The sequence below is a fragment of the Carya illinoinensis genome, chromosome 9 (genome assembly GCF_018687715.1).
Source record: "Carya illinoinensis cultivar Pawnee chromosome 9, C.illinoinensisPawnee_v1, whole genome shotgun sequence".
NCBI lineage: Eukaryota > Viridiplantae > Streptophyta > Magnoliopsida > Fagales > Juglandaceae > Carya > Carya illinoinensis.
In genome coordinates, this window is record NC_056760.1 from 38,638,350 (window position 1) to 38,665,189 (window position 26,840).

Here is a 26,840-nt window from a genome sequence, read left to right on the forward strand (position 1 = left end):
ATGATCTGACTAATAAGTCAGATAATGAAGCTATCTATGAGCTTGTGAGTCTTGGTACCCGATACTTATCATCCATTGTCACATTTTCTCAGCGATTGCAATCTAAAACTTGTGGGGTTGACAAACTCTACGAGAACATTGTTATCCTTCAACGACTTCTTCTGGAGTCTAACATGAAGATAGAATCAATAAAACAATATAATAGGAATTTAAAATTCTTGCTTAAATCTTCTTTTCGATTGTCTACTCCTTTAGATAGGGATGCCATGCAGATTTTTGAAGAGCAAGAGCGTTTAAAGAATGAGGCTAAATGCCTCAAATTTCTGTAATTTTACTTCAAGATAATAAAATAATATTTCACAAATATTCATATTTGTGTTTCTATCTTCTGATAGATGTTTTGTGTGCTCTATTTTATTTCTCCTTTAATAATGCACACTTCTTACAAAACCGTAATATGAATCTGAAATACTAATTGTATTTAAGAGATGGTATTTCAGAACTAATTAATATCTTTCATTTCCCCCTTGAAGCTGGAAGGGTTTCAGATTTATATTTTAAATATGTGCAGTTTTTATGAGCTCTTCTGGAGTTTCAACGACATTTAAATCATATATATAAACTGTCTGGTGGCCCAAAGCACTGCTGCTGGGATTCTAAACGAAAAAAAAAAAAAAAAAAAAAAAAAAAAAAAAAAAAGTGATAGTAAAGTCATGGAGATGACCCCACTCTTCACCAACCATTTTGTCCTTGTCAATGGAGGTGGTTTTGGTGCTTGGTGCTATAGCACATCCTACCCGACGAGATAAGCCCACGTTTTGTAATAAGACTTTATTTCAATTACGTCACTATCACATTTTGTATTTTATTTTGTAGGCCCACGCATGCAAGTTGACATTGTGGTTGAGAGAGTGGGTGGGTGTTGCTGTAAATGTATTTGGAGGAAAATTTCCAATAAATTGGTAGTTGAGCATGTGAATCAGCATCTCTCTCCTTTTGGTTGTTGAGCACATGACAGAAGTAGAGCTGTGACCAGATTCAAAGCATGTAGCCGACCTGGTTGTACTGCTAGCTAATTCTTCTTCTGATCTGCAGCTTTTCTACTCATGTACGTACGTTCCAATTATTTTAATTGTTAAAATTTAACTTTCTTAAAGAATATTTAACATAGTTTTGCAAGTTACTAGCAAACGACATAAAATCATTATTATATCTACTACAACTATTTCTTCATAAAAAATGACGCTGGATATCAAGTAAGTTTTTCAATATATTATTTACAATCTTCAATGTGAATATTAATGGTTATATTCATTATTATTACTTGATAAATTCTATATTTATTCACATAGTTTACATCTCAAGTTATATTTATGATGAATTAAAATGTCCATAATTTACATTTCAATTATATCTGTGATTAATTTTTATTCACATAATTTATACGCAAGTTTTATTTATTCTTTTTTATACTTGTTATGAATTATTGATGATATAATTCATATTGAAATAGAAATTGAGCATCCCTGAAGAATCGTGTACCAAAAGCTCATTATGATTAATGCACCTGAAGTTGCATAATTGAAATTGTGTAGAGAAAAGTCACTAAAGAATATATGTTTAAAATGAATGTCTCGAATGTTCTCTTGAAGTAGCAATATCGAGTGTGCTCCTGAAGTAGCAATATCGAGTACTACCAGCTTTCGGGCCAGAAGCTTATATTGGAAAAACTACCAGCTTTCTCTTTGAGATGATGTTATACAACTATTGAATCAAATATTATGATGCATCAAAAGTGATATGATTCAAAATATTTGTATCTTTTCATGATTATCTTGATCATCCAAAATGAATTACAATAAATTGAATGATTTTCATATGGACGTCCATAAAAGAACCAGAAGATTCTTTTACTATAAATACCACCAGAAGTGGAAAGAAAAATTTGATAGAAGTAAATAAAAAAATGAAATAATTCGACGTTATCTTGATTATCATAGGTGAACTGGAAGTTCAGATGATAATTAAATTATGGATGAAATAAGATAAAAATGTCTCATATTTTAGCTGCTAAAAATTCCAACGGGATTGAAGTCCCCAAAGGACAATTAAGAAATTCAGCAATCTAATGAACATAAGACATGTCTAAAAGCATGTGAGACTTATTGATACAAAAGATAGAGCATCTCGAAAGAGAAAAGCACAAATAATTTGGTACTCCTGAAGAGGCCATATCCACAAAACAAGCAATAAGGTCCATCTAAATTTTCTATATAAAATTCTCCTATATAAACTCTTGAAGAGTATAAATCTCCTGAAGAGTGCCTCCTGAAAAGGTTTTTCATGAAAATGTCTTCCCTTGAAGAGGGACAGGTACTTGAAAATAACGAGATCTCGATACATTTCATGAATATTGAAGAAATTGTGGATAGAAATAAAATTATTGTCGACAACGTATTTCCATATAAGATGGCAATTGACATTACCAGAAGTAATGGAGAAAGTGAATCAAGAACCGTCGAAGAATACTGACGTAAAATATTGGCCAAATTTGAAAGAAATAATTCTTACAGAATTGATATCACTAGTAAAATATGATACATCGAGACTTATAGTCCAAACATCTAAAGAGGTGATGATTGTTGAATATCAGTGGGTATTTATATAAAGGAAATGAAAATGTAATATATAAATCACGAGTCAGTTTCTCTCAGAAAATTCTTGCAGAATTGATAATCACTAGTAAAATGTGATACATATGGACTCGAAGTCCAAACACCCAAAAATGTGATGTTTGTTAAATATCAGTGGATATTTATATACATGATATAAAATACCTGAATCTTTTAATCTGAAAATGTGATATAGAAATCACAAGTCGGTTTCTTGAAAAAACAATATTGATATGCTTTTAAAGTAGTTGAAATTTTTTTTTTGATGTCGGGAAACCTCTCCAAGGCAGAGCCCTTTGGACCCACCCCTGCAGAATAAACCTCGGTCCCGTACACCGCACTCTCGAAAGTTTCCCTATACGGAACTGGTTAAATCGCTGGCTAGTAGTTGAAATTATATTGAGGTTGTTATTAGCTTGAAACTTACCGAGAGTTTGGATATACATGATTAACTGCATATTTATATGGATCATTGGATCATGACATATATATGAAAATCCCTAAAGGATAGAAAAACTTCTAATTTGAATACATCTAGAAATATGTATTCTATCAAGTTTCAAAAATCCTTATATGATCTAAAAAAATCCAAACCTAAATGGAAACAAGCTATTATTGCAGTTTATATATATGATTTAAATGTCATTGAGGCTCCAGAAGAGCTCATAAAAACTGCACATATTTGAAATATAAATATGAAACCCTTGCGGCTTCAAGGGGAAGATGGATGATATTATTAATTCTGAAATACCATCTTTTAAATACAATTAGTATTTCAGATTCATATTACGGGTTTGATAAGAAGTGTGCATTATTAAAGAAGAAATAAAATGGAGCACACAAAACATCTACCAGAAGATAGAAACACAAATATGAGTATTTGTGAAATATTATTTTATTATCTTGAAGCAAAAATTACAGAAATTTAAGGCACTTTGCCTTATTCTTTAAACGCTCTTATTCCTCAAGAATCTGCATGGAATCCCTATCTAAAGGAGTAGGCAATCGAAAAGAAGATTTAAGTAAGGATTTTAAATTCATATTCTCTTACTTTATTGATTCTATCTTCATGTTGGACTCCATAATAAGTCTCTGAAGGATAGAAATATTCTCGTGGAGTTTGTCAACCCCACAAGTTTTTGATTGCAGTCGTTGAGAAAATGCGACAATTGATAATGGGTATCGGGTACCGAGACTCACAATCTCGTAGATAGGTTCATTATCTAACTTATTAGTCAGATCATTATTGTATAGCATTATAGCACATGTGGTAGAAGTAGGAACAACTGATGAACGAGGTGCAGAATACCTCATATATTGGGCATGAAAAGATTGTTGAGCCATTGCAGAGTAAGAATGCAGAAAGAGATTGCAGAGTAAGAATGCAGTATGATTACAGAAAAGTGAAGAAAACGAGATGCGAATGAAGATGAGCTGAATATCTCCTTTATAGAGAAAATTATGACAAAGCATCTCTCGTGAAGCATCTCTCTACAAGAGACAAGAAGATGTAGTATCATAACTCTATGGCGCCTGACAGCTACAGAAGAGCTGAAAAAGCCTACGTTGCTTGTCTAATCTAAAAAGCTGGCCACCGTTTTTGTTGAAAAATGAGGTTAGCAGCTTAATATTGATGAATTCTTCACTAACTGTGTTATTTACAAGAACTCTAGAAGAGCACAACTTTAGAAGAGTAGTGAATTTAATGTTAAAATGATCTTGTTGAAAAATGAGGTTAGCGGCTTAATATTGATGAATTTTTTACTAACTGTGTTATTTACAAGAACTCCAGAAGAGCGCAACTCCAGAAGAGTAGTGAATTTAATGTTAAAATGATCTTGAATTAATATGGTGAATTTCACTATAAAGTCTTGAAACACTTTTATATGGACAAAACTCATCTCCTAAGTACTCCAATGGTTGTTCGATAATTTGATGAGCAGAAAGATCCATTTCGTCCTTGTGAAGATGATGAAAAAATTATTGATCTTGAAGTACCTTATCTCAGTACAATTGAAGCCATGAATATGTGATTATTTTATCAACATGGATCAAGTCCACAGTTAATTGGATATAAGAAGATCATTGTTATTCATGAGAAGAAATGTGAAATTGATATGGTCAAGTAATAATCTGGCAAATTTATTCACTAAAGCATGACCAACTGTAACATTTAAGAAGATTGTGCAGAACATTAGAATGCGGAGACTTGAAGATCTATTATCATGCACTTTTCAAGGGAAGCAATGTCTTGAAAACTTGTGCTGATTGTACTTTTTTTCTTTCGCTAAGATTTTATCCCACTGGGTTTTCCTTTACAAGGTTTTAATGAGACAATTCTAAAGTACTTGGTGTTATTCTTTTTCCTTCGCCATTGGTTTTTTCTCACAGGATTTTTCCTTGGCAAGGTTTTAACGAGGCATATTCTTTAAATATGGTCATCCAAAGGGGAAGTGTTGTAAACTATCTTGTATTGTATGGCCACATTTAACCGTCATTATTGACTAAGTCGTAGTTATCATTTAAGACTTTTGTAACCCTATATAAATGAGTATATTGATATCATAAATCGGTATGAATTCAGGAGCCTCTCTCGTTCTCTCTCAATCTCTTGAAAATCTCTCTTTTGATAAATTTACAACATGTTATTAGCACAATGCGAGAAAAATTCTTCCTCCTCCCAGCTCCAATTTCTCTCTCTATGGATTTCTCTCATCCTCATCAATAGAAACCCAACTCCCTCTTCCTCTATGGTAAACTCCCAAAATCGTTGGGGAATTTACAAGTGACAGTGAGCTTCGATCTCTGAAACAATAAGCAATCCTTTTCAAGGGAAGATATTTTCATGAAAAACCTCTTCAGGAGGCACTCTTCAGGAGATTTATACTCTTTAAGAGTTTATATGAAAGAATTTTATACAGAAAATTTAGATGAACTTTATTACTTGTTTTGTAGGTATGGCCTCTTCAGAAGCACCAAATTATTTGTGCTTTTCTCTTTCGAGATACTTTATCTTTTGCATCAGTAGGTCTCACATGTCTTTAGACATGTGTTAAGTTCATTAGACTGCTAAATTTCTTAATTATCCTACAGGGATTTCAATCCTCGCTGTGATTTTAGCAGCTAGAATATGAGACATTTTTATCTTATTGCATCCAAAATTTAATTATCATTTGAACTTCCAGTTCACCTATGATAATCAAGATAACGTCGAATTATTTCATTTTATTTGCTTCTAGCAAATTTTTCTTTCCACTACTGGTGGTAAGACTTTATAGTAAAAGAATTTTCTAGTTCTTTTATGGACATGCATATGAAAATCATTCGATTTATCGTAATTAATTTTGGATGATCAAGATAACCATAAAAAGATACAAATATTTTAAATCATATCAGTTTTGATGCATCATAATATTTGATTCAATAATTGTATAATATCATCTCAAAGAGAAAGCTGGTAGTTTTTCCAATACGAGCTTCTGACCCAAATTTATAAAAGTATTATAAAGATATTCATTATCACGTCCAAACTCTTAGTTTTTTTGAATAAAATGCATCATTCTCTTCACTTCAGGGAATAAAATGGTATAAATCTAATATCATTCACTTTAGGGAATGATGTGCAACTATTAGGACGTGACTAATGATTTCTTATCAAAAGTTCATTATTTTGCTCAGCCACTAAAAAATCAGATATAAATTTAAAAATATATTGTGAACTTTTGCACTTGATATTGCTACTTCAGGAGCATACTCGATATTACTATTTCAGGAGCACATTCGAGGTATTTATTTTAAATATATATTCTTTAGTGGCTTTTCTCTACACCATTTCAATTATGCAACTTCAGGTGCATTAATCATAATGAGCTTTTGGTACATATATCACTCATTTAAACTATAAGATACTCAATAAAATTATTGATTTAGAGCGATCCTTCAGGGATGCTCCATTTTTATTCTAAGATGAATAATATTATCAATAATTTATAACAAGTATAAAAATAAATAAAACTTAGATATAAACTATGTGAATAAAAATTGATCACAGATTTAATAAAAATGTATGTTATAGAAATTTAATTCACCATAAATATAACTTGAGATGTAAACTATGTGAATAAACATAGAATTTATCAAGTAATAATAATGAATACAATCATTAATACTCATTTTAGGGATTGTAAATAATATATTGAAAAACTTACTTGATGTCTGGCGCCATTTTGATGGAGAAATAGTTGTAGTAGATATAATAACGATTTTCTGTATAAGTAGAAAAGCTTTACAGCAACACCCATCCACTCTCTCAATCACAATGCCAACATGTATGCATAGGCCTACAAAATAAAATATAAAATGTAATAATAACGTAATTAAAATAAATTCTTATCACAAAACGTGAACTTATCTGATCGGGTAAGATGTGGTATAGCACCAAGCACCAAAGCCATCTCCATGGACAAGGACAAAATAGTTAACGAAGAGTGAGGTCATTTCCATGACTTTTCTCTCTTTTTTTTTTTTTTTTTTTTTTTTTTTTTTTTTTTTGTTTTTTCTGGGTTACGGTGGAATCCGATTGCCGAGGAAATTAGAGTAGTTGGAGGAAAACAAAACGAAGCCAGCAACCACAAGTCAAAGCCGCTTCAACCACAAGTCAAAACCGTCGCTATTGACGGATCGGATGGTTTCCCTTTTTTTTTTTTTTTTTCTTTAGTTCCCAGTCGTCTTCACGAAGCCGCTGGATTTGCTGATCTTTCACGCTGGAAACAGCATGGATGAGATGGAGGGTATCAGCGAGCCTGCAGAGGTGTATGAGAGCCCAATCAAAGGCGCGCTTGCTGTTAGGATCGTGATCCACAGCTATAAGTACGTCCCAGCCTCGTTTCCTCTTTCCTTTCTCTCTCTCCAACTCTGGTTCTGGCACTTCACCGGCAGCAAGATTGAAGTATAGATCAACAACGTTAGGGCAGCTTCTCGTAACACTGAGGTGAGCCAAGCTTTTCGGTGAAGCGAGACTCTAAGATAGAATCGGATGAGATGCCAAGTGTTTTCCAGTCAAGCCCACAGGCTTTGATGCATTGTTCAGTCACGATCAAGTCATTCAATTTGTCGGCGTCAATTTCCGATGTACGGCATGTGTATGCTTCCTCATAAGATCGTTGCTGGTCTCGGTTTCCCATCCACAGAGAGGTAAAAATGGTCGGCACCGAGCATACGGTTCCAGTGCGGTATCGTTTCCTTGAAGCGTCTAATGACGCGTGCGACGGAGCGTGTGAAGAAAGAGACGCATAAGAGGAGAGAGAAGGAGGCGGTGGACATTTCGGACAAACAAGCAAATAAACCCTCGTACTGGATTGACTAGATCAGAAAAGATTTTGAGCTCAGGTCGAGGACGAACATAACACAGGACCGGAAGCAGGGTCTCAAACGCGTATGCTGCGCCTTGGCTTTTTAGATCCAACTTCCCATCACCGAATGATTGCTCTCCCACGGACCTGTCCATGAAGTTCAATACTCCGGACAAGCTCACACCAGTTGATGTCTCCTTCAGAGACAGATTGAGTTCGTGCGAGCGAGTGATGAATTTCGGAGGAAAGGCAGAAACGAGCGTATGATTGGTAGCGACCGATTTCAGATCGGTGATCATGGATTGCAACGAGAATCGTGCGGATAACGTGTTGTAAATATATGAAAAAGAGAAAGAAAGAGAGATATGGGTTCGTATGCATCGCTGCATAGAAACTCAGACTCAGAGTCGGCCATGAAATTTAGACTGTCGTTTCGCTAGAATCAGAGATGGCTTTCGCAGAGAGATAGAGAAGAAATAGAAGAGATAGCAAGATAGAGACGGAGGGTAATCGTGCTTATAACCTATTGTAAATCAACGAGAAAAGAGAGATTCAAAGATAGAGAGAGAACCAGAGAGAGGTTTTCATATTATTGATCCGTATAATATAATATCAATATACTCATAATATATAGGATTGCAAAAATCTTAATTTATGATTTGGCAAATTATGATGATTAAATATGATTATATAATACAGGATGATTTATAATACTATATATATTATTGGTCGGTTTTCCAGTATATTATGACCAAACTGATCGATGCCGATTTCTGGCCTCGATTTCGGTTGATTTAGACAGCCGATTTCGTAAGGTTTGTATACACCCCTAAATATTATATATATATATATATATATATATATATAATATCTATAAATTAGCTTTACAATGGTGAATGATGTCATGTGTAGGTTGTATACAAGTTATACAACAATATATATAAATATTTCTTTTATAGATTACATTCACATTCACATAGAGGCTTAAGTAATTCGGTTACATGTTCCTTATAAAAGTTAGTATATACTTACATTATAAATAAATGAATTATAATCAAGTCGAGCTAACGAGAGCGAGCTTTAATAGGTTTTAAAGACTCGAATCGAACTTAATCTAGTATATATTATTTACTAATCGAGCATATTTCTACTTTCATGATTAATTTTTTTTTTTTATATATAAATCAAGCTCGATTCGAGTTTAACTGAGTAAATATTTGCCGAGCAATCACATGGACTGATTCATTTATAATCCTAACTATATGAGTTTTATTAAAACAGACTATGTAGTCTTTCTTCCTCGAGTATTGATAGACTAACAACTATTTTACCATTATACAATAAAATATTTTTTTTTCTAAATTCAACCACATGAAGATTAAATCAAGAGTCTAAGAAAATTTTAAAAAACTAACTATATTTTCTTTATTTTGCTTCTTAAATATTTTAAAGCCAATTTCAATGTTTTGTTGTTTGGTCTAAAAACTTCAATATTAATGTGGAACAACAATAAAACCAATACCAGAAAAAACTACACTTCAAAACTCATTCCCTGGAGATCTCTGACAAACTTGGAAAACTCCTGATTTCATCACTGAGTTCTCTTATTCATGGCGTCCTCGAAGTGCAATTCTTGAAAAAAGATGCTTCAGATCGAAAGCTCAGATTTGGAGACAAGGATGCCATCACTATCTGCATACAGCCATTCCCCATCACGAATCAAGGTTCCTGCAATGTGTACAGGGACATACATTTCACCAATGCCCTTTTTATTGGATTTCACAGGATTAGGTCCCAAGGCCCTCACCCCAATATCACATCCATTAATCTCATCAACATCTCTAATGCAGCCGTTTACTACAACACCAGCCCACCCCATATTTTGAGCCAATTGTCCTATATTCCCTCCTACCAAAGCACATCTCATGCTTCCTCCACCATCTACAACCAGAACTCTTCCTTCACCCTTGGTTTCAAGAAGCTCCCTCACCAATACATTGTCCTCAAACACCTTGAGAGTGACGACAGGGCCAGAGAATGTTCGACGCTGCCCATAACTCTGGAAGATTGGTTGCAGCACACGCAGATCACCATTTGCCAAATATGATACATTTGTATCACAAACTTCTGCAGTTGCAATGGCAGCCATGTTTTTTTCCTGCACATGCAACTGTCTAATATCAAAAGATGCAAATACCACAAATAACAACAACAGGAGAATCATCTCATCAAGATTATTTTATGTTTCCACTTCTCCTTGACCAACTATGCCCTACGTACATGTTTTCCAGGGATTTGCCTCGGCTAAAACAAATATTAGGGGAAGTGCCTTGAGATTGATTTAGAGGTTGCATCAAAGGTTTGCAGCCTCAAGAATCTCTTTTGGGTTTTGGTAAGGGCTGTTGAAGTGTGTAATTACCAGTGGAGAAATATAGAATCATCCAAATGAATCAGTAATTGAACAAAATTGTCAGATCGTTCTATCAAAACTTGGGGCAAATTCCTAGAATTCTCTTACAAGCAGGGGGTGGTAACAATAAGAGAAAAGGAACCTTCTGCAGTCTAGAGCATACAATAAAGGATGATTCCAAACCCAGGATAAATTATTGAAAAAGCATTATTGCAGAATCGATGGATTTACCTCAAGAAAAATGTTATCCGTAATCCAACTAAAATCTATAATCCGTCATGATTCCAAACCCAGGCAATATTATTGAAAAAGCATTATTGCAGAATCAATGGATTTACCTCAAGAAAAATGTTATCCGTAATCCAACTAAAATCTATAATCCGTCAATCAGATCATGAATAATTTACTATCTGCGGCCAAGACGAGATAGAGCTACAAACAGAATACTTGGACTGAAAAAAGAGAGCGAGAGCCGAGATAGAAAAGGATATTTACTTACCGGGATTTGGATATCGTCTGATTAATTCGCTAGCAGAGTGTGTTGTTCTTCTGTATGAATTATACGAGATAGCCGTGAATAAAAATTGACGCGATCTTCTTGGCTCGTGTGCCCTCCCCCCAACTTCTTCAACCAATTATCCGTTCATTCTCTACCTTACGTCTGCTTTTTCCTTTTTCTTTTTACCAAAAGCACAAAAATAAATTTCCCTTTTGACAAATTGTCTTTTTGCAATCAATAATGTTAGTCACGTCATCTTTTTCCTTCAAAATTATTACTATATATTTGATTTTTTTTTAAAAAAATGATTAAAAAAATTACTCCTATTACATTTGCATGTTTTTTCTTTAACATTTAAAAAAACAATTATCAAAAAACCAATTTGAATTAATGGTGACTTTGAAGCATTTGTATGTTTTTTTCTTTAACATTTTAAAATATAAAATAAAAAACACAAAAAATAAATTTGAACTAATAATAACTTTGAGGAGGCAAAACGATAGAACCGAATAGCATTACCCTTTTGGAATTGAGCAATGTTACTATTCTGTTCAACTTTTATTAATGAGCATTTTTGCTAGTGTGACCAATTTTTTTGTTTCAAATATTTTTTAGATATTTAAAAGAAATACACAAATTATTAGTGATAAATTTTTTAAAAATTTTAAATAAAATATACTAAGGTTCAAATCAGATCAATCCAAAGGGCAAATTAATATTTCAATATTTCCTTTGCTCTTTTCTTTTAGAATTTGGACCTAGTCAATGGGATTTATGGCGTCAGCGTGGGATCCACTCTGTCGGTCACACGGTGGATCAAAACCAAAACATTCTAATTCAAAGTAACACAATGATAACATATTTTTTCACAATGATAAAATATTTTTTTCTTAGAAAAACTTTCTTCAATTCTTAGTTGATTTTAATGTGTCTAAATTCAAAAAAAAATATAAATTTATAATGCGTTATGGTCCCATATTGGTTAGGAGTCATATGTGTGCGTGTAAGCTTGGGCCACCACCTAGTAAGCCGGTTTTTTGAAGTGTAACCCCTTGAGCCTTTTGGCACATAACATGATGAACTTGCAAATTAATTGTATCTTTATCACTTTTCGGTCGGCTAAAAATTTTAAATTTGGTTACTGAAATAAAAATTAAAAATTAAATAAAAAATTATTATAATATAATTTTTTAATATAATTTTTATTTTAAAATTAAAAAAGAAATTGATTTGTGTAATCAAACTAATCCTAAAGCAAAACCGGTGATAAAGGTATCATTTGGGATGATTCCATCTAGAATCAAAACCGAATTTTGAAGATGGTTAGAATCGAATCAAAAATTCTAGCTGTCAAATTCAAGAGGCAAATCCAAAAAGCAAAGTAGCACTTCCCTTTCAAATTCTGCATTACACATCTGAGTGCAGGCTGGATATAATTAGACACCAACTCGGACTCATGCGAACAGTAATAATCTAAAAGAGGAAATATTGTAGAAAATGTTATGAAATTATTGAAAAGAGAGAGTCATAACGTGTTATAAAATTTTTAAAAGGAGAGAGAAAAGAGATAGAGTTCAGAGGGGTTATGAAACTTATGAATTCCTTAAAGGATTCAACGATATATATAGGAGTACAAAGGGAACTATGCTTTTGACGACTAGCACTATGCATTTGACGGCTAGCTCACTATGCACTATGTATTTGACGACTAGCTCACTATGCTAGCACTATGCACTATGCACTATGTATTTGACGACTAGCACTATGCATTTGACGACAAGTACTATGCATTTGATGGCTAGCTAAATGTGGTCATACAATTCAAGATAGTTTATAACACTTCCCTTTTGGATAACCATATTTAAAGAATATGCCTCGTTAAAACCTTGCCAAGGAAAAACCCTGTGGGAAAAAAACCAATGGCGAAGGAAAAAGAGTACAGTATTCATGTGTATCGCCGAGTGCTTTAGTATTGCCTCATTAAAACCTTGCAAAAGAAAACCTAGTGGGATAAAACCTTAGCGAAGGAAAAAGAGTACAATCAGCACAAGTCTTCAAGACATTACTTCCCCTGAAAAGTGCATGATAACAGGTCTTCAAACCTCCGCATTCCAATGTTCTGCATAATCTTCTTAAATGTTGCAGTTGGTAATGCTTTAGTGAATAAATCAACCTCCGCATTCCAATGTTCTGCATAGTCTTCTTAAATATTGCAGTTGGTAATGCTTTAGTGAATAAATCTGCCAGATTTTTACTTGACCGTACCTTCTTGATATCAATTTCAACTTTCTTCTCATGAATTGCAATGATCTTCTTGTGTGTATCTGAAAGATAACTCGCATATGTACATTTAACTAACTGTGGACTTGATCCATGTTGATAAAATAATCACAACTGGATCTTTCTGCTCATCACTACTCTTCTGGAGTTGTACTCTTATGGAGTTTTTGTAAATAACACAGTTAGTAGAGAATTCATCAACATTAAACTGCTAACCTCATTTTTTAATAAAAACGTGGCCAGCCTTTTAAGATCAGACAAATATCGCGGATTTTCATCTCCTCTGTAAGTGTCAGGCGTGCTGTCAGGCGCCGCAGAGCTATGAAGCTATATTTCGTCTCTTTTCTCTTGCTTCACGAGAAATGTTGTATCATAATTTTCTCTATAAAAGAGATATTCAGCTCATCTTCATTCGCATCTCATCTTCTTCACTTTTCTGTAATCATACTGCATTTTTACTCTGCAATCTCTTTCTGCATTCTTATCCTACAATGGCTCAGCGATCTTCTCATGGCCAATATATGAGGTACTCTGCACCTCGTTTATCAGCTGTCCCTGCTTCTACCACAGGTGCTATCATGCAATATAATGATCTGACTCATAGGTCAGATAATGAAGCTATCTATGAGCTTGTGAGTCTCGGTACCCGATACTCATCATCCATTGTCGCATTTTCTTAGCGACTGCAATTCAGAACTTGTGGAGTTGACAATCTCCACGAGAATATTGCTATACTTCAGCGACTTCTTCTGGAGTCCAACATGAAGATAGAATCAATAAAGCAAGAGAATAGGAATTTAAAATCCTTGTTTAAATCTTCTTTTCGATTGCCCACCCCTTTAGATAGGAATGCCATGCAGATTCTTGAAGAACAAGAGCGTTTGAAGAATAAGGCAAAATGCCTCAATTTTCTGTAATTCTTGCTTCAAGATAATAAAATAATATTTCACAAATATTCATATTTGTGTTTCTATTTTTTGGTAGATGTTCTGCTTGTTCCCTTTTATTTCTTCTTTAATAATGCACACTTCTTATCAAACCCATAATATGAATCTGAAATACTAATTGTATTAAAAGATGGTATTTCATGACTAATAGCATCATCCATCTTCCCTTTGAAGCCGCAAGGGTTTCATATTTATATTCTTGATTCACTTTCATCATTACTTCTGGTAATGTCAATTGCCATCTCATATGGAAATACGTTGTCGACAACGATTTTATTTCTATCTATAATTTCTCCATTATTCATGAAATGTAACGAGATTTCGTTATTTTCAAGTACCTGTCCCTCTTCAAGGGAAGATATTTTCATGAAAAACCTCTTCAGGAGGCACTCTTCAAGAGTTTATCTAGGAGAATTTTATACAGAGAATTTGGATGGACTTTATTGCTTATTTTGTGGGTATGGCCTCTTCAGGAGCACCAAATTATTTGTGCCTTTCTCTTTTGAGATGCAGTACCTTTTGTATCAATAGGTCTCACATGCTTTCAGACTGCTGAATTTCTTAATTGTCCTACAGAGACTTCAATCCTCGCTGGGATTTTAGCGGCTAGAATATGAGACATTTTTATCTTATTGCATCCAAAATTTAATTATCATCTGAACTTCTGGTTCACATATGATAATCAAGATAACGTCGAATAATTTCATTTTATTTGCTTCAAGCAAATTTTTCTTTCCACTTCTGGTGGTAAGACTTTATAGTAAAAGAATCTTCTGGTTCTTTTATGGACATCCATATGAAAATCATTCGACTTATCGTAATTGATTTTGGATGATCAAGATAACTATGAAAAGATACAAATATTTTGAATCATATCACCTTTTGATGCATCATAATATTTGATTCAATAATTTGTATAATATCATCTCAAAGAGAAATCTTACAGCTTTTCCAATACGAACTTCTGGTCTGAAAAGATATTCATTATCACGTCCAATCTCTTAATTTCTTTGAATGAAACGCATCATTCTTTTTATTTCAGGGAATAAAATGATATAGATTCATTATCATTCACTTTAGGGAATGATATAGATCTAGTAAGACGTGACTAATGATTCTTATCAAAAGCTCATTATTTTGTTCAGTCACTGAAAGACCTGATACAAATTTAGAATATATTGTGAAAGTTTACATTTCATATTGCTACTTCAGGAGCATACTCGATATTGCTACTTCAGGAGCACATTCGAGACGTTCATTCAAATATATATTATTTCCACAATTTCAATTATGCAACTTTAGGTGCATAAATCATAATGAGCTTTTGGTATAAGTATCACTCATATGAGATACTCAATAAAATTATTGATTTAGGGCGATCTTTCAAGGATGCTCCATTTCCATTCTCAGGTAAATCATATCATCAATAATTTATAACAAGTATAAAAGAATAAATAAAACTTTCATTACTACAAAACATTGCAGAATATAAAAATATTTTATAATAAGATAAAGGAAATATATTAATTAAAAAGGAACACTTCCATGATCAACTCTACCACTAGAATCCTTAAAAAAATCAGAAACATCAAGGCTTGTAATATCTTTTCTATCTATAGAATCTAAAGCATATGATGGTTCAGCAAAATTTGTTTCAAATTTCTTTATTTTTTCTTTTATAGAAGATTGGTATAAGTCAACCAAGTGCTTATCTGTACGACAGACACGAGCCCAATGTCCAGTCATACCACATCTATGGCATCCATCTTCATCTTTCTTTAAAAATTTGTTTTGAGGACCTTTGTCTTTCTCTGAGTTGAACCACTTCTGGTGATACGGTGTATATCTATTATTGTCCCTTTTAGTGTGGTCACTTCTAGGACCTCCACTTTTATAGTTTTTTCTACTACGTCCACGCCCTCGTTTTCTTTGAAAAGATGCACCATTCGCTTCTGAGAATGATGTAAATCTAGTACCATTCACTTCAGGGAATGATATAGAACCAGTAGGACGTGACTGATGATTTCTTAACAAAAGCTCATTATTTTGCTCAGCTAATAAAAGACAAGATATAAATTCAGAATATTTTTTAAACTTTCGCTCTCGATACTGCTGCTGTAGGAGCACATTCGAGGCATGAAAAGTAGTATATGTCTTCTCTAACAAGTCATCATTAGTGACTTTTTCACCACATAATTTCAATAGCGAGCTAATTTTAAAGAGTGCAGAGTTATACTCACTAACACTCTTGAAGTCTTGCAACCTCAGGTGCATCCAATTATGACGAGCTTTTGGGAGGATTACAGTTTTCTGGTGTTCATATCTCTCCCTTAAATCATTCCACAAAATAAGTGGATCTTTCACCGTTAGATACTCAGTTTTTAATTTTTCATGAAGATGGTGCCGAAGGAAAATCATTGCCTTAGCACGGTCCTGCAGGGAGCCTTGATTTCTTTTTTTAATTGTATTTCCTAGGTTCATCGCATCCAGATGGATCTCAGCATCAAGGATCCAAGATAAATAATTTTTTCCAGAAATGTCAAGAGCAACGAATTCCAATTTTATAAAATTTGACATTTTTTACATATATAAATCAGGAACATAAGTATAGAGTTTTCATTAAGTAATGTAACATTTTATATTCATTTTGGAAACTATAAAAATATATTGAAAAACTTACTTGAAGTAGAGGACTACTAGCTTCAAAATCGTCAGAACTTTCGTGTTGATAACGTGTTATGAAATCATTGAAAAGAGAGAGCCATAACGTGTTATAAAACTTTCAAAATGAGAGAGAAAAGAGATAGAGTTCAGAGAGGTTATGAAACTTATGAATTTCTTAAAAGATTCAACGATATATATAGGAGTACAAAGGGAATTATGCTTTTGACGACTAGCACTATGTATTTGACGGTTAGCTCACTATACTAGCACTATACACTATGCATTTGACGACTAGCTCACTATGCTAGCACTATGCACTATGTATTTGACGACTAGTACTATGCATTAGTACTATGCATTTGACAACTAGTACTATGTATTTGATGGCTAACTAAATGTGGTCATATAATTCAAGATAGTTTATAGCAGAAAAATAATAATAAATACAAAAATATTTTTTACAAACTGCTGGTTGAAAACGACATAACATTCATTCACCTTAGCGATGTCTTCACGGGATACTGTACGATTAAAAAGCAATCAAATATTAAATTCGAGATTCATTCCGAAACCTTTCCCATTTGTCACAGTCGAATCAAACGAGAAATTGACAACAACAACCAAAAAAAAGAAAAAGAAAGAAAGAAAGGAAGAACGAAATTAGTAGACAAAAATACATAAAAAACCAAAACAAAATACCGAACACAATATCATTAATTCCTTAGTTCTCTTATTGATGGCGTAAATTGATCAAATGCAACTCTTTGAATGGTGATTCAGATCGAGAGCTCATATTTGGAGACAATGATGCCATCACTATCTGCGTACAACCACTCCCCATCACGAATCAAAGTTCCTGCAATGTAAACTGGGACATGTTTTTCACCAATGCCTACTTTACTTGATCTCACGGGCATGGATCCCAAGGCTCTCACTCCAATATCACATCCATTAATCTCCTCAACATCTCTAATGCAGCCATTTACTACAATACCAGCCCACCCCATATCTCGAGCCCACTGTGACAATGATCCCCCCACCATCGCACGTCTCCTGCTTCCACCACCATCTATAACCAAAACTCACCTTCACCTCTAGTAGTTTTTAGAAGATCTAAGACCAACTGATTGTCCTCAAACAGCTTCAGAGTGAAGATGGGGCCTGAGAATGTTCTACGCTTCCCATAAATCTGGAAGATTGATTCCAAGACACGCAAATCACCATTTGCCAGAGCTGCTGCATTTGTATCACAAGCTTCTGCAGTTGCTATGGCAGCCATATTTTTCCTGCACATGAAATAGCTATCTGGATATCACCAATAATATTGAAAAAAAAAAAAAACCAAACAAACAAACAAAGCTGGTTCAATACCACAAACAACGACGACGACAACAGAAAATATACTTCCAAGAATTTAGCAGGGCTTCGAACACAAAATTGACGGGAAGAATCACGGGAAAGGACATGGAATCCCACTACTCAAGTAATGGAGAACATAATCAAACCTTATCTAGGATACTCAAGTATATTGTTAAGATAAAATATAAATAATTAAATATGTCTCTTCTTATTAGCTTAAACTTTTAGAAAGTTTAGTGATTTCACATTGTGAGAAGATGTCTACTTATTAAATATTCTACGTGTTGGATCTACTTATTGTGGGGAGTTTAACTCACACGTGAGAGAGAGTGGTAAGACATACTATATATATATGAATGATTAAATCTATTTTTTTCTATCAACTTAATCTTTTAAACTAGATTTGAGAGGATTTTAAGAAAAACTAGTTAGTCCTTGCTTACAACAAATACTTAATCCTAATTTAGATTGACCACAGAAAACAATGCACCTAATGCATTATCATGAATCGTGATGGTATAGTGGTCAGGGGAACAACAGAGAAAATGAGCTGGGATATGTGCAAAAATAGAAGGAAGAAAAAGCTAGAACATTACCAGGACGAGGGGGAGAAAGAAAGGATCCTGCTTGATTTGTTTTGTCAACAGATAATGTTTGCCTTATCTTATTTGTTTCAATACACCAGTTGACATTCACCAATTTGACGGTTTTACCCCTTCCATCAAAATCATAGGCCCCCCCCCCCCCCCCCCCCCTTTTACTTTTTTTTATCGTCTGGCTTGCTTAGCTTTATTTCTCCAGCCTTTCAGAAGTACGAGAGAGTGGGACAGCTTTCCAAAAACAATTTTTCTAAACATTTGCAACCCCTTTGATTTTAACTGTAGCCAAGTAACACAAAAACCACACAAAATGTTGTGATGATTATAGGAGTGAAGATAGGGCCAGTAGCACACCTAAAGGTACGAAAAAAAGAATAGTCAAGAATTTGATGATAGAGGAGTTCAAGAGGAGTTTTGTTTTGAGTCACAGGTAAAGGCAATCGGTTGATTAGATAAACAATACTGCTAAACGAATAATCCCAATATTATTTCAGTACAAAAGATGGTGTAAGAAGAGTGAGTCTAGTTTCAACTATATGACGGTGTTGACGTTCAATAGACCCATTTTGTTGATATGTGTGAGGGCAACTAAGTTTGTAAAAAATGCCAAAACATTGAACTAAAAGGTGAAGTTTGTGAAATTCACCACCTCAATCGGATTGTAGGGACTTAATGGGTTGATCCAAATATTTTTCAACTTGAGTTTGAACTTAAGAAAAATAGTGGAAACAAGATGATTTAGAAGACATAGGAAATAGCCAGACATATTTTTAGTTTGAATAGTGAGATAAGATGAGATTATTATAGATGAAAGTTAAATAAAATATTATTAGAATATTAATTTTTAATATTATTATTGTTTTGAGACTTAAAAAAATTAAATTATTTATTATATTGTGTATGGAAATTTAAAAAAGTTGTAATGATGGAATAAAATAAGATGAAATGAAACTGATTCTATATCCAAATAGGGTCAGGCAGCCTCGTTTGGTTATGCAGTTTAAATGAGATAAGATGAGATATTTTGAATAGTTGTAAGATTTTTTAATTAAGATGAGATGAGATAATTTATAAAAAAAATATATATTTAAATAGTGAGATGAAATAATATATTTTTAATTTTTTAAGATTTAATAAAAATATAGGTCGCACCAGTGGAAAGGAAAAAAAATTAAACTGATACTAAGAAATGACAAGTGGTGTGCAAAGGAAAAAAAAATTAAAATTGTATGAAATGGCAAGTGGTGTGCATAGGAAGGAAAAAAATTAAAATAGTATTAGATAGACAATAAGTGGTGTGCAGGTTCCCTCCAGCACGTTAGCTCCTAAAAATTCCTGAGTTAGAAGGAAGATTGCGGGTCATTGAAGAAGACAGTGATTTTGTACTGTTGAAAATCAATGAGATGAGATACATTTGTGTATTTTGACGTTTGCATAGACAGAACAAACCAACTGTACAGTTCAGATGAGATATATCCCACCATCCAGATACAAAAGCCTCTTAATTCATTGTGTCTCATCATTAGAATATTTTAAAATTTTTAAATATAATAAAACAAATAATTTAAATTTTAAAATAAAAATTATATTTTAATAATATTTTATTTAACTTTAATTTAATCTTTACTCACTCACTGTCCAAACCTTTTCAAAATTTAATAGAGGCTGCAAACCTTTGGTGCAACTTCTAAATCAATCTCAAGGCACTTCCCCTAATATTTGTTTTAGCCGAGGCAAATCCCTGGAAAACATGTACGTAAGACATAGCTGGTCAAGGACAAGTGGAAACATAAAATAATCTTGATGAGATGATTCTCCTGTTGTTGTTATTTGTGGTATTTGCATCTTTTGATATTAGACAGTTGCATGTGCAGGAAAAAAACATGGCTGCCATTGCAACTGCAGAAGTTTGTGATACAAATGTATCATATTTGGCAAATGGTGATCTGCGTGTGCTGCAACCAATCTTCCAGATCAGTTATGGGCAGCGTCTCTGGCCCTGTGGTCACCCTCAAGGTGTTTGAGGACAAAACTGGTATATTGAGCGTAAACACAATCATATAGTTGAAACCGGACTCACCCTTCTTGAATCATCTTTTGTATTGAAATAATATTGGGCTGATTCTTTTAGCAGTATTGTTTATCTAATCAACCAATTGCCTTACAAACTCCTCTTGAACTCCTCTATCATCGAATTCTTGACCTTTTTTTTTTTTTTTTTTTTTTGTACTTTTAGACAATGGCAGAACTAGCAATTATGTTGAAGGGGCAACTTTTCTATTGTATGACACATTTATAAAAAAAAAAAAAAGTAATACTAAATACAGGGTGTGCAAGCGTTACTCACTTATTTTGAAAAAAAATAGAGTCTACTATTAAAAATTAATTTTTTATTATTTCTCCTAAATTAAATTTTAATTTTAATTTTAGAAAGCCACATCTTTAAAAATAGATAATATATAGAAATTAAACAAAAATTTTGGACTATAAAAAGAATTAGAGAGATATTTCTAGGTATATTAAATTTTTTTTAAAAAAATAGAGAGCATATAAAAAATAAAAATTATCATTTTTTTGAAAAAGATATTTTTTATATTTGTAGAATTATACATAAAATTTAAGAATTATTATATGATTTTAAAAAGTTTTGGGGGTCATGGCCCCACTCCGCCACTACTTTTAGGTGTACCTCCTAGCCTTATTTTTGCTCTTATAATCATCACTATTGTTATAAGTTTTGCTAGTTATAAATAAAGTTGTATACTAATTTGTATATCAATATTGATTAATTCATATTCAAAATTTAAATTAGCATTATTTTCATTTAAAATTTACTTTTTGACTTATCATATTAGATTGATACACATTAATATATAGTTATACTTATAACTAGATTTTTCCTATCGTCGCTAAACATGTTAGTGTTTCTTGACTAAGTGAAAACCAAAGGGGTTACAAATGTTTAGAAAAGCTGTTTTTGTCGTCTTGACTCTTGATTTTCCCAAAGCAATTCCAATCTCTTGTGCTTCTAAAAAGTAGGAGAAATAAAGGTAAGTAGGACGTTAAAAAAATGTAAGGTAAAGGGCAGCCTATGATTAGGGGTGTAAAAAAAAATCGATAAATCGGATCGGACCGGACCAAACTGATGGCATTGGTCCGGTCTCGGTTTGGTCCGGTCCTGTGGTTGGTTCGGTCCGGTATCGGTTTTAGTTTTCTTAAAATTGGTTTGGTTTCAATTTTTCTTTTTCTAAAACCGGATCGGACCAATATATATTTTAATTTTTTATATTGTATATAATATTTATATATAATATATAACTATATATAAAATAGTTTTGTACTATATGATAAATTACTAATTAATATAATATTAAATTTTAAAATCTTATATCATTTTGCTTATTGTATTAATAGTTATACTAATATTATATAATGCATATTAATAGTTATACTTATACTATATCACTATATATTATAATATAATATAATATATCATTATATTATATAGTATAATATATCATTATAGTCTATAATACAATTATAATATATATTATAATAGACTACAATATATTATCACTATAGTATTATATAATATAATATACTATATTATATATATTATATAATATATTAAAACCGGACCGGAAACCGGTAAAATCGGAGTACCGGTTTAGGAGGGTAACCGGTGCGTAATCAGTTTTGAAAAATGTAAAACTGGTACATACCAGTTCGGTCCTAAATTTTGTTTAAAACCGGACCAAACCGGACCGGTTACACCCCTACCTATGATTTTGATAAAGGGGTAAAACCGTCAAATTGATGAATCAACTAGTGTATTGAAACAAAGAAGATTAACAACACAAACAACAGAGTTTACAAAACAAATCAACAAGGATCCTTTCTTTCTCCCCCTCATTCTGGTAATGTTCTGCCTTTTTTTTTTTCCTTCTATTTTTGTACCTATCCCAGCTCATTTTCTATCTGTTGTTCCTCTGACCACTTTACTATCATGATTCATGATAATGCATTAGGTACTTTGTTTTATGTGGTTAATTTAAATTAGGAATAGGTATTTGTTTCAAGCAAGGACTACCCAGTTTTTATAGAAATCCACTCAAATATTTTTCAACTTGAGTTTTGAACTTAAGAAAAATAGTGGAAACGAGATGATTTAGAAGACATAGGAAATAGCCAGACATATTTTTAGTTTGAATAGTGAGATAAGATGAGATTATTTTAGATGAAAGTTAAATAAAATATTATTAGAATATTAATTTTTAATATTATTATTGTTTTGAGACTTAAAAAAATTGAATTATTTATTATATTGTGTGTGGAAATTTAAAAAAGTTGTAATGATGAAATTAAATAAGATGAAATGAAACTGATTCTATATCCAAATAGGGTCAGGCAGCCTCGTTTGGTTATGCAGTTCAAATGAGATAAGATGACATATTTTGAATAGTTGTAAGATTTTTTAATTAAGATGAGATAAAATGATTTGTAAAAAAAATATATATGTTTAAATAGTGAGATGAGATAATATATTTTTAATTTTTTAAGATTTAATAAAAATGTAGGTCCCACCAGTGGAAAGGAAAAAAAATTAAACTGATACTGAGAAATGACAAGGGGTGTGCATGGAAAGGAAAAAAAAAAAAAGAGTTCTTCTATATGCAAGCATACCGAGGACGAAAATGCGGACTATTGATGACGTGGCAAGTAAAAAAAAAATCAAAACAGTAAAAAGAAGAGGGAAAACACGAATCGTTTCATCTCTCCCGTCCATCCGCTGTAGCCTTTGCGAGCACGTCCTCTGCATTTTCGTCGTGGCTGTCGATCTTTCTGATGAGTCTTCCTACGTTGTCCGTTGGGCCATCCACCACTACATCCACCCCGATGACGCTGTCATCCTCCTCCATGTAAGCCCAACCTCCATCCTCTTTGGTGTCGAGTGGGGTTCTATTAACCTCTCTATATCCTCCACCGAAGTTGTTGACGAGGACGGTACCACCACCACCACCACCTCCACCAAAGCTTCCAAGCAAAAGGTGGAGGAAGATTTCAACACATTCATGACGTTGAAAGCTGCAAATCTAGGGAGGTCGTTGTGGGAGGCGCAGATCCCATACAAGATCCACATCGTGAAGGACCACGATTTGAGGGAGAGGCTGTGTCTAGAGGTCAAGAGGCTAAGCCTCAACGCTGTCATCATGGGGAGCAGGGGATTTGGTGAGGCATGACGTGGCAGAGACGGTAAGCTCGGCAGCGTCAGCGATTACTGCGTCCACCACTGTGTCTGTCCCGTTGTTGTGATGCAATATACAGACGACGACGATGGTGGCGTGCAAGCCGTGGTTGACACTAAGGAAGAGGATGGAGGGGGGGCGCTTCGTAGAGAAGGGGGAGTGAGGGTGGGGGGTTTTGTAGAGAGGGGAGAGTGAGGGTGGGGTGGCGGGGACTTCGCATAGACAAAAGAGTGAGGGGGGTAGTTTTCGCATAGACGGAACAGAGAAGGGGGAGTGAGTATAGGGGGTGATCGATGGGGTTGCCATTTTCAGTGCACTGGGGAGTTTCGAGCGAGAAAGAGAGAAAAAAGAGGAAAAAATTGAAAACGGAATGAAAACACATATAGAAGAGGAAATGAATTCCCGCTCCAAACAAAACGCCTTGTTTCATTTTATCCATGTTAGCAATGGTGCACAACTCGGTCCGCATTCCGCCTGCAACAAGACTTTTCAAAAAAAAAAAATTTAAAATTGTATGAAATGATAAGTGGTGTGCACAGGAAGGAAAAAAATTAAAATGGTATTGGATAGATAGCGAGTGGCGTGTATGTTCCCTCCAACACGTTAGCTCCCAAAAATTCCTGAATTAGAAGGAAGATTTTGTACCGTTGAGCCACTTTTTACTCTATATTATTAGACTAATTGTATTTGTTGAAAACCAATGAGATGAGATACATTTGTGTATTTTGCCGTTTGTATAGATAGAACAAACTAACCATACAGTTCAGATATATTCCACTATCTAGATACAAAAGTCTCTTAACTCATCGTATCTCATTATTAGAATTTTAAAAAAAAATTTAAATATAATATAATAAATAATTTAAATTTTAAAATAAAATTAATATTAAAAAATTATATTTTAATAATATTTTATTTAATTTTAATTTCATTTTAACTTACTGTCCAAACTTTTCCAAAATCTGTCGTGTGCGGCGCGGCTTTCTTATTTTCAGGTAAATATTTTTCCTTTTAAGTTGAGATCTCATTCTTGCCTTCCTGTAAAGTATATTTAGATTTCTTGTTTTATTAAAATGCCCTTAAGACTCTTGACATGTAGCTATCATATAGAAAATATTGAAATATTCTTTTGGCATTATTACATGTATGTCCCTTAATATTTAAGTCATGGCCTAAGGTTCTTGGATTGATATTTTACGTGAGCTTGATCTTGGTTTGAATTAAGAGAGAAGATAAGATAGTTTTAAATAAAAGATGATAGTTGAATAAAATCTTGTTAAAATATTTTTTTAATATTATTATTATTTTAAGATTTGTCAAAACTGAATTATTTATTATATTTTATATAAAAATTAAAAAAAATTAAATTATTTATTACATTTTATATGAAATTTATATGAATTCAAGTCATTATTCTGACTTATGGTTCGCCTCGAATAATTGGACCGCATTACACATCCAATTACAAGCTGGATATGGTTAGATGTCCAAACTGGCACTCAGGTGATGATAATCCAAAAGAGGAAATATTTTAATTGATTAACGACACAACATTCATTCACCTTTGCGATGTCTTCATGGGGTATTATATGATAAAAAAGGCAATCAAATATTAAATTCGAGGGTCATTCCTAAACCTTTCTCATTAGTCACAGTCGAATCAAACGAGAAATTGGCAACAAAAAAAGAAAAGGAAGAACCAAATTAGTAGACAAGAATACATAGAAAACCAAAACAAAATACCAAAAGCCACACAATGTCATTAATTCCTCAGAGACTTGTTGACAAACTGGGAAAACTAATGACTTCTTCATAACTCAATTCTCTTATTAATGGCGTAAATTGATCAAATGCAACTCTTAGAATGGTGATTCAGATTGAGAGCTCATATTTGGAGACAACGATGTCAATGTTCCTGCAATGTTAACTGGGACATGTTTTTCACCAATGCCTTCTTTACTTGATCTCACGGGCATGGATGCCAAGGCTCTCACTCCAATATTACATCCATTAATCTCCTCAACGTCTCTAATGCAGCCATTTACTACAATACCAGGCCACCCCATATCTTGAGCCAACAGTGACAATAATCCCCCAACCATCGCACGTCTCCTGGTTCCACCACCATCTATAATCAAAACTCTCCCTTCACCTCTAGTTTCTAGAAGATCCATGACCAACTGATTGTCCTCAAACAACTTCAGAGTGACGATGGGGCCAGAGAATGTTCTACGCATCCCACAACTCCGGAAGATTGGTTCCAAGACACGCAAATCACCATTTGCCAGAGCTGCTGCATATGTATCACAAACTTCTGTAGTTGCTATGGCAGCCATATTTTTCCTGCACAAATAGCTGCATGTCTAGATATCACCAAAAAAAAAAAAAAAAAAAAGGTTCAATACCACAAACAACAACGACGACAACAGAAAATATACTTCCAAGAATTTAGTACGGCTTCGAATTACACAAATTTGATCAGGGGAAGAATCATGGGAAAGGACATAGAATCCCACTACTCAAGTAACAGAGAACATAATTAAACCTTATCTAGGATACTCAACTATATTGTTAAAGATAAAATATAAATGATTAAATTTGTCTGTTCTTTTCTTATCGGCTTAAATTTTTAGGACAATTAGTAATTTCACATTGCATCAAAGAAGATATCTACTTATTAAATATTCTACATGATGAGCACTTATTGGGGAGAGTTCTACTCACATGTGAGAGGAAATGTTAAGACAATATATATATTTATATATATATGAATGATTAAATCTACTTCTTCCTACAGTTCTTTTGAACTAGAC

The 26,840-nt window shown here is 33.3% G+C and overlaps 2 protein-coding genes and 2 pseudogenes across 2 annotated transcripts; 1 reads left to right on the forward strand and 3 right to left on the reverse strand.

The window, feature by feature from the left end:
- Positions 1-9,423: 9,423 nt before the first annotated feature.
- Positions 9,424-11,109, reverse strand: LOC122275031 (putative 4-hydroxy-4-methyl-2-oxoglutarate aldolase 3). The gene is made up of 2 exons (XM_043083943.1): positions 10,933-11,109; positions 9,424-10,181 (listed from the first exon to the last, which is right to left on the reverse strand). Exon 2 carries the CDS (start codon positions 10,170-10,172, stop codon positions 9,672-9,674), a length of 501 nt encoding a protein of 166 aa, XP_042939877.1. The 5' UTR covers positions 10,173-10,181; positions 10,933-11,109; the 3' UTR covers positions 9,424-9,671.
- Positions 11,110-17,368: 6,259 nt separating this feature from the next.
- On the reverse strand, positions 17,369-18,822 carry LOC122277472 (annotated as a pseudogene).
- A 1,842-nt stretch (positions 18,823-20,664) lies between these two features.
- On the forward strand, positions 20,665-24,222 carry LOC122277076 (annotated as a pseudogene).
- A 1,619-nt stretch (positions 24,223-25,841) lies between these two features.
- On the reverse strand, positions 25,842-26,474 carry LOC122275070 (putative 4-hydroxy-4-methyl-2-oxoglutarate aldolase 3). Its single transcript, XM_043084012.1, has one exon. It carries the CDS (start codon positions 26,361-26,363, stop codon positions 25,887-25,889), a length of 477 nt encoding a protein of 158 aa, XP_042939946.1. The 5' UTR covers positions 26,364-26,474; the 3' UTR covers positions 25,842-25,886.
- Positions 26,475-26,840: the final 366 nt, after the last annotated feature.